Raw genomic sequence first — 9,400 nt, forward strand, 5'->3', positions numbered from 1 at the left:
CAACCTCTTGGCACATTGAGTTGGAACTCCACCAGCTTGTGTCCCCCAGTGGTCATGTCGTCAAGCACTTGAAATTTGAAAACTACCTGATACTGATATGATATAATACAGATCGATATTTTGAACTGTAACCCGTTAACGAAACTTCTGACCCTGCATCGGTTGAATGATTACAAGAAACCGATGGAGCATCAGAAAAACCAGATCCATTTCGTCCTCGTACATTGGTAGTGTTGTAACCTAACCTAGTGACCCTCCAGTTGAAGAATGGACGGTGTTGGCTTCATCTTTCTTCATAGCTCTCAATAATCTGGGCTCCCCCCCCCCCCCCCTCTTACAATTTGGAGGAAAAAGTGAAGCAGCTTTGATGTCGAGGCTTTGGAGGGATGTATTGAGAGGATCTAGAGATTCAGAATGCGAGATGGGAAATAATCGCATATTCCAGATTTGGTTGCATTCTTGGTGCCATTTCAACCATTCGAGAATGAAATGCTTACCAAACGGCGTTTTTATGATCTCACATGTTTGGATGTCAAAATCATCTGCAGTGAGGCGGTGAGGTATAGTGAACATCCAACGGTTGAGGTGCATGGTTGGATATTCTCAGCCATTAAATGTTCACTACATCCCACCACTCACTGCACACAATTTTAACTCAATATTTGGCGGTCAACCTTGCATTCTTCCTCATAGCCTATAAAGGTTTGATACTTCCAAGTTTGGGCTTCTCTTCATGAGAGTGACTGAAGCCCATCATTTCTAACGTATCCTAAAACATGTTAGTGTAATTTGACTTGTCCAATTGTTACGTGAACCATTATATATGAACTGATCAAGTTTAGGCAAGTACCAGTCCAGTTAGGGTTTCTACCAGTTTGTCTAACTTGGACTATTTAACTGATTAATATTTTTTAAGGCTAATTAACCATCAGCTTACAACTTGGGATTACAAGAGATATTCTGTAATGTAAAATAAATCCCCAAGTCTTGAATCCTTCATCGCTTGACAGACATGTTACGATCACCAAAATAATACATACAATATCCTAACATTCTCTCCCTTTTTGGTCATAAGAAACATTTTTTTTTGAAGAAAAATCCTTTTAAATAAATTGTATCCCCCTCAACCCCTGCATAGAGAATACTAATGCAATTTTGGGTTGACAAATATCAATCAATTATTCAGTTTTACATATTGAGCCAATTAAAGCACAAATCTAGCATGCCTTCAATATTTGTGAGAGAATCAAATTCTCTCCCGTTATACATATACAGTCAATGTTCAATTTAGCATATCTATTTATTCTCTCTTAATTGGAGTATGTCATTAATTGACATATCCAATCATTTAAACTTACATTATGGGGTATGCGCCAAATAGCAAAGAAAACAATATACATGAATAACAATAAACATAAAATTTCTTTTTTTTTTTTGAAAAATAAACATAAAATTCATCGGAAGAAAAAAGAAACTGAAAAAGACCATAAACTGAAAAACTAACTTATATGCAAGTCAAGGGCACCATGTCAATTCAATCTTACGGGCTCACTAAGTAGGATGAGAATGCAATTGATTCATAGCTCTTCGGATTTGATAGGAGAGATGAAGAACAAGATGTTGACGATGTATAATCATCTATTGTTCTTTGCGTCTGACTCATGGAGTCTACTCAGTTGGTTTATGGATGTTTCTTAACCTTCTCTCAAACCCTCTAAATTGATTTCTCTAGTTCTCCACCTGCCACAAACTTGGTCATTGAAGAGTCTTTCTCTTTCTTCTTGAGATTGATTGACAAAATCTCCACTCACTTCTTCAAGGTAAGACTTAATAAAGGAAAATAAAGCACAAAAACAAAAAACAAAAAAACAAAAAAACAAAAAACAAAAACAATCCCCGAAACAGACCTAAATTTCTTAAAGAAAATATAAAGAAGTCCAACATGAGAAGGCGTAGTATACGCGGTTGAAAGACAGTCTTCCCTTTATTTTTCAAAGCAGATACGGTATGTAAATTCAATTTGTTATTTCTTTTGGGGTAATGTATGTACATTCAAGCCTTTCATTCATTTTATAGCAGCGACGGACAGACGGACGGAACCATCCATTTACTCCCTCTCTCTCTCTCTCTCTCTCTCTCTCTCTCGCTTGAGGTTTGTTCATTATCTGTGGCACGCAGGGGGTTTGGGAGAGGAGGGCGTTTCAACTTTCAAGAATTTGTATTATTTGCTTATCGAACAAAGCACTTTTCTTTCTTCCCCCTTCTCGAGAAACATGAGTAAAGGTCCGGGGCTCTTCACTGACTTCGGCAAGAAAGCCAAAGGTAACAAGGATTGCTATCTCTAACGAAATCCATGTTGCGCTTTCTCGGGGTGTGTGTGCGTGTGTTTTTATTTATTAGTCTATACGCTGATTTGATTTGCAGATCTGCTCACGAAGGACTACAGCTGCGATCAGAAATTTACCGTCACGACCTACTCTGAAAACGGATTGGTACGATAGGCGACCATCTTATGATCTGTTTTTGTTTTGGTTTCTTCTTTTAACATCTGTAATCGCCTTTACGCCTTTCATCTACTGCTTTATGGATTGTGTTTCCGGTACATGTGCATTATTTTGTTCCAATAGCTTCGCCTGAATGTGTTATGCTGTTCAAATGTCGTATTTATATTCGACATCACAGAGTCCTTTTTATTCTCTGTATATTTTGTTTCCTTGGTTGATTGTTTTAACTTAGTGAGTCACTCTTGCGGTTGTTAGGGATATTGGTTTCCTTCACTCATTGCCAGTCGTACTCAATTTGGTGGGTGAGAATTCTATAGTAGGCCGTATTTGTGGCTGTTTTTCCATATGGATAATAACGCACAATTGGTATCTCACGTAATAGCCATAGTTTGGCTTATGGTAGTTTTTCTGAGCTTTATGTTAATTTAGAGAGATTCCACAATACATGGAATAGTTACAAATTAACATCTTCCTAGAAAGCGTATATTAAGCTGTAATGTAGTTATAGCTAGGCACCACGGGAAATTTTAGAAAACAGAAAGGTTGCTCCATTCTACCTCTCCCGTAGTTTGAGATTTCAATTTTGCCCTAGGTTTGACCCAAGTCGAAACCATAATATTTCGGATTTCTGTTGAAATTCGACTGAAATTTGGTAGATTTTGGTTGGCTATTTCAGTGGTCAAATGGGCATATTTTCGCCTGAAACTTCAAGAAAACCCTAATTAAGCACATTTAAAAGCATTTTAACCTTTAGATGGTAAAAACACACCTAAAATAGTAGTTTGAATTTAGACCCTAGAAGAATCTCTTTAAGTCCATCACAAAAAACCCTATAGATGTAACTTTTGAAATTTGAGGAAATTTGGTCAAATGATGCTTGAAATGCCACTCAAATGTTGAATTGGATGTTCCACACTTGACCATCAAGTCTTGATCCAATAGCAAAATGGAAGACTTCACAAAAAAGTTAAAGTTTTCAAGTAGTTCTAGAGTTATGAGGTGAAAGGGGTGGAATCTTGAAATTTTGCCGAAATGAGTCGAAATTTCATTGAATCCTTTACCGAAATTAGTTGAAATCAACGAAATTTTGGTTCAAATGCTAAAATTTCGGTTGGAATATGGTATGCTTGTAGAGTTGACCCCTATTTCATTTTGAGGCTTCTCAAAACCAAAATATTTTGTGAAATTTCAGTCATCTCGATCAAAATTTCAAACCCTGTCTCTCTTATAGACCAAAATCTGGCTTTGCATTATCTATTATAGTTTGTCTTTTCTAATTTTTTTTATCCTTATCATCATTATTATTGTTAGTCTGTAGATTATATTGTTGTAGAACCACATTTTGATGGTTTTCCCTTTTCCATCTTCTTCACTAGTTTATAGCACTTACTCTAGAGATTGCTTAAGTTTCCAGAGTTAGGTTCCTGATGGTAAGAATTGTCATTAGGCAACCTGTTGACCTTTGTTAGAACTCCTAGCTCGTGTATTCAGGTCTAGTCTCAAGAAGAGCTGTGGTGAATTGTGGTCTCCTGGGAGTTAACATGCATTAAGATCAAAAGTTGCAAGGTGGTTGCATACATATGATACACATCTGGATTTGTTTCCGCATGAAACTTAAAGCTATTACTAAATTGGGGAAATTTCTATCACTCCCGATACTTGGCCTATATATACTCAAACTCACCTACCTCAACTTCTTTTTTGATTCCCCCAGAAAAGTGAACTTTCCACCTCTTTTTCTTCCTTCGTAATTCAGTGTCCCTAGATTACTGCTGTACCCTTCCGTAGCCCCCTCCTGCATGCTTGGCATCTCCTCCTGCCCCTATGCTATGCATCTCCCCGCTCCCACTCCCTTTGCATCTCTCCCTCGCTGCCCTTGGCCGTGGCCAGCTGCCGTCACTCCTGACTGCCATTAATGACTATAGAAAACTCAATCCTTTCTGTAATATAAGTTTTGAATTCTTTTCGTATTCTACCAAGAGCCTTTTTAGTAGGAGAGAACCAAGATCGGAGCCAGTCCCATCATCGATGGTATGGAAAATCAGGAAACCTTGGACCAGTGCAGTTATTTTCCAGCTTCCTGATATGGCCCAAGCTAAGATCAACAATCTCCTTACCAATTACAAAAAAAGGAATACAGGGGAAGCAATGACATATCTACGCTAATTATTGAACGACAAATTGAGGAGGATGTTGATTTGGTACTTGTGGAGTGACCCTTAGTAAAGTTTTTGCTCATCTTCATTGCCGTTTGAGTTGCTCAGGGTGGAACAGTTGGCGATAGGTACCAATCCTGACTTCATCAGTGACAATAGGCTCCAGATCCATGAAGAAGGTGCAGGAATATGGTTGTCTGCCCCTATTTCGTTGAAAAAGGTGTTGAAGGCATCATCTCCTCCTCCCATGATTTGTTGCTCGGCATTTGTCCATCGGGCTATTTAAGAATAGGAAAAAAGAAAGGAACTTGGCCAAGGGCCAATTTAGAATCTCTGACGAAGGATGGGGAAACAAAATGCAGAGGGAATCCTTACCCAATGGCAGGTTCACTTGGCCAAAGAGGGAACTTCGAGGCACTCCTCATTTAGGGTGAGAGTAGTGGTGGTTAGGGCAGGGGGGGGGGAAGGGAGGCGGCAGGGTCTAGGGAGAGGCTGGGGTAGGTGGGGTGGACGAGCTACCCTAAGGTGGCTGAGCATGCTGGCCAACAGGTTCTCATGTGGGGGGTCTTTGAAGCCTTTCTTACAGCTATATTTTCTAAGTGTGTTAATGATATGTTTCTGTGCATGGCGTTGAAGATTGTGTTTACATTTTACATTTTTCTGCGTCACCAATTTTCTATTTTGAGTTGGACTGAGGTGAGCTTAGAAATCCTGTGGCTGTTTATGCGGATTAGGTTTCAGGAGCTGTTTCTTTCCTGTTAAAATCTTGATTTTGTACTTTTTATGTGTTGATATTCATCAGATCTTATTACATTCACATCCACTTCAGTGGTTGTCTTTTGTTTATCATTTAGTTCTAGATGCTTTTATTCTTTATTATATATCTCTATAACTCTTGCAAATATTTTCAGTCCACTCCTGGTAGCTTCCACAAACAAAGTTCACCTACTTTTAAGTTTTAATGTCACAACTCACACGTGAAACATTGGCTGGGTTCATGTTGTAATGGACAGCCACCCATCTTATTGGTTAAATTTGTACCCAAATGAACATATGATATGGGTTAAAAATTAAAATCTCTTCAGTATGCCACTAACCTCCAGTATTACATATTAGAGATAAGTGGCACTTCTGTGATTTGATAAAAAGTTTGGACATTTTTTTTACCCCTGTTGCATGTGATACTTGACCAATGAGATGGGTGCAAGATTCTTTAAAACATGGACAGGGTCTTGTCTACCATTACCTACCAAATATCAACTGGTGAACCATTGCAGATGTTGTACAATTATCCTTTTGCTTTACTTCCCAACTGAAATTTGCTAATCATAGTACTTTGACTCATCTTTCTATGCATTCCTTAAAAGATATTTTGTGTTCTTATTTTCAATCTCTGCTTGCTTGCTTGTAGTCTCTGTATTAATTAAGGGGTAATTGAATCCTGTATTGTTTTTTTCAGGCCATTACTTCAACCGCAGTGAAAAAGGGTGGACTGTCTACAGGGGATGTGGCCACACAATGCAAATACAAGAATGCTCTGATTGATCTCAAACTTGACACGGAATCTAATGTGTTTGCTTTCTTCTTTTCTTTTATTTGTCATCATAAAAATAAAGTAAAACTTCTTGTTTTTAATCTGCAGCTCATGCTTTTTTATCTAATATTGGCAGGTTTCAACAACAATTATTTTCACAGAGATTTTGCCATCCATGAAGACCATTGCTTCGTTCAAACTGCCTGATTACAATTCAGGCAAGGTAATGAGTTTGTTGTCTTAAACTATGCACAGTTTTGTAACAGAACTTTGGACATTAAAATTTATAATAGCTGTATTATGTTGATTTCTATTGCAGCTGGAGGTGCAGTACTTCCATGAGCATGCAACCTTTACTACAGCTCTTGCCCTGAACCAGTCCCCTATAATTGATCTTTCAGCAGCGATTGGCACTCCCACCTTTGCTTTTGGTGCGGAGGCAGGTTATGAGGCTAAATCGGGTAGTTTTTCCAAGTATAATACAGGCTTCAGCGTGACACAGCCTGACTACAGTTTTTCAATGATTTTGTAAGTCAGCCCCCCACCCCCAATTCCTTCCAAGGACATGTAATCATTGGACGTTATTGAAAAAGGAAGACAGCATTTATGCCTTGTAAATATTTCCTTCTACTGTCTTTGCCAGGGCTGACAAGGGAGACACACTGAAGGCGTCATATGTGCACCATCTGGATCAGATGAACCGGAGTGCTGGTGTGGCAGATATCACTCGAAGGTTTTCCCTGAATGAGAACACATTCACTGTCGGAGGATCATATGCTGTTGATCCTCAGACAGTCATGAAGGCAAGGCTCAATAACCATGGGAAACTCGGGGCCCTCCTCCAGCATGAGCTCAAACCCAAGTCGGTCATCATAATCTCCGGTGAATTTGACACAAAGACCTTGGACAAGAATCCTAGATTTGGGTTGTCCCTTTCTCTCAAGCCTTAAGTGGTCTTTCGATCTGTTCTAAAGATGGATCCAGGTGGTGTGATTGGCAATCCTTGTTGATTTTGTCACTGCCGTAGTGCTGTTTGGAAGAGGGGAGTAAATAGTTCGACATACATATTCTTTTTTCTTTTTCCTGAGGTTTCCGCTGGTCGTGGATTTTTCAATTGGATGATTGGCCACTAGTTCCGGTTTCCATTTTTGAGGAGTTAGTTTTGAAGCGGATGCATATGTAAAATCTTTTCTATTTTTCAGGTTAATTGTTAGTGATGCCATTGTCATTGGGAACTTAATTCAATTGAATATTTTGTTTGCCCTTCCAGAACTACTGGAGGCTGGTTGGTAATGCCAGACCAGATGACCTTGTTTCTTCAGTCTTTTACCTATGCTGCATTTTAAACCATATGAGATTTAATTGAACTACTCTTAATCTGTATTCAAGTTCTTAGAGATCTTTATTTTTCATCCCCTGCTTTTGGACTCTGCTGGGCCTTTATCTTTTGTTGACTCTATGGTTGTACAAGTTGGCATGCCCTACCCTTGTGCACGTCATACTGATGTTAAGAACTTTATTCATGTGAAAGGTCATTACAGTATATGTTTGTCCCTTGCATACATGGATGGATCGCTCGGATGCGGTGTAAGATTTTTAAGGAATGTGGTAGGTATTTACTCCAGATTGACTGGTAGTGGGATTCTTAAACACTGTTTAATTCATGGCTTATTCCAAGCATGCATTTGCAAATGGTAAGGCTTGACGGGTTGGAAGAACTTTGTTTTGGGTTGTAAGCTTCGAAAGCAACATTTTTACGACGGAAGTGTCCAATACCTTACTGCATCATTTCCTTTGGGAATCACAATTGAGCTATATTTTCTTCACAATTGACTCACTGGCCTTAAACAGTCAATATCTTTTGTTCAAATTTAGATCTTAGATTTAAGATGTTTTTTAATTTTAAATTTACGTAACAGATTTAAAAGGCTTACATGTTTAACTCAAATTTTTAATAAATAGAGTACCGCATAGGCCTACATTTTGAAAGAAAATCTGATCTTCAAGTAGTTAAGGCACAATATTTTGACTAACAAATAAGCGAAATTGATTCCATTTTAATCCTTGTGAAGATCAGAACCCTCCTCTTTTAAACACTGAAAATAAGTGGAAAGTGGAAAACTCTTCGGAGTTGAAATTGTTCTAGTTATGAGTATGTGTCAAGCTTTTTTTTTTTTTTTTAATGAACATATTTGTTCTAGTTATGACTTTGTTTGGTTTGAATATAAAAGAGGATATTGTAATGCATCATAATGATCATAATAATGATTAACTGGATTTTTCTCTCTCAATATCCTTGTATTGCTATGTCACATTTTCCCTTTCTATTGAGATTATTTTCTTCTATCCAAATAGCAACAACTTGATCGATTGATGGTACATTATAAATTCTTTGATCAAGACATGTCACTTCTGATTATAATCTCATTATTTTTCAATAAATGAATATCTTTCAAGCTTTTAAATAAACGTGTATAGGGATTATTTGATAGAATCTCTTTAATATAATAAACTCTTTGAAATTTAAATCTTGTAATATTTTCATCATATTCTGAAGTTCATGATCAGTACCAAAAAATTATATTTGTAAATAGCATTGATTGTCTTTTTTGGAATAATTGAAAGCAATTCATAATATAATTGTCCTTGAGCTCTCAAATATATATACCATATTTACCATTAGTAAGATTTTTGTCAACATGAACTTCGAAAGATGTGAAGGAAAATATACTAATATAAGGCTATAAGCAAGAAGAAATCAACAAAATTCAACAACTTTAGATGATTGAGTGGTAAATAGATTATATAATTCATCTGAAACGGATGTAGATGCCAAAATAACATTCCATTACAACAATAAAATGAAGGTATTTCATATTCAAATTTCTTGGCTCCATAATGTTCACATTACGTTACTTTTTTAAGTATATGTAAATCAGAACATTTTGGTTCAAATACTCTTGTAAAAATGTGTTTTTTGATTAATACATATGGATATACATATTATAATATGTGAACTTATTATGGTCTTGCCTGCGAACTTGTTATGGTCTCAGGGCAGGCACATGCTATTGTGTAGTGTTCATTCTTCTTATATTTATATTAGGGGAAACATTCATGTTGTTGGTATACTTACCTTTAGCAATCTCTATCATCTCTTTTTCCATTAAATATAAGATGCCCTTCCTCCAATAAAATGTACCGTT

General features: G+C 37.2%; 1 protein-coding gene across 1 annotated transcript; it reads left to right on the top strand.

Moving 5' to 3' along the window:
• The first annotated feature begins 2,050 nt into the window (after window positions 1–2,050).
• Window positions 2,051–7,577, top strand: LOC122083439 (mitochondrial outer membrane protein porin 2-like). Its single transcript, XM_042651249.1, has 6 exons — window positions 2,051–2,322; window positions 2,425–2,492; window positions 6,120–6,230; window positions 6,331–6,417; window positions 6,514–6,722; window positions 6,838–7,577. Exons 1-6 carry the CDS (start codon window positions 2,274–2,276, stop codon window positions 7,142–7,144), a joined length of 831 nt encoding a protein of 276 aa, XP_042507183.1. The 5' UTR covers window positions 2,051–2,273; the 3' UTR covers window positions 7,145–7,577.
• Window positions 7,578–9,400: the final 1,823 nt, after the last annotated feature.

The sequence above is a fragment of the Macadamia integrifolia genome, chromosome 7, assembly GCF_013358625.1.
Source record: "Macadamia integrifolia cultivar HAES 741 chromosome 7, SCU_Mint_v3, whole genome shotgun sequence".
Classification (NCBI taxonomy): Eukaryota; Viridiplantae; Streptophyta; class Magnoliopsida; order Proteales; family Proteaceae; genus Macadamia; species Macadamia integrifolia.

Coding starts and splice junctions, on each gene's coding strand:
- LOC122083439 (XM_042651249.1), top strand. CDS start 2,274: ATGAGTAAAGGTCCGGGGCTCTTCACTGACTTCGGCAAGAAAGCCAAA. Junction 2,323..2,424: donor CTTCGGCAAGAAAGCCAAAG/GTAACAAGGATT, acceptor TTTGATTTGCAG/ATCTGCTCACGAAGGACTAC. Junction 6,723..6,837: donor TACAGTTTTTCAATGATTTT/GTAAGTCAGCCC, acceptor TGTCTTTGCCAG/GGCTGACAAGGGAGACACAC.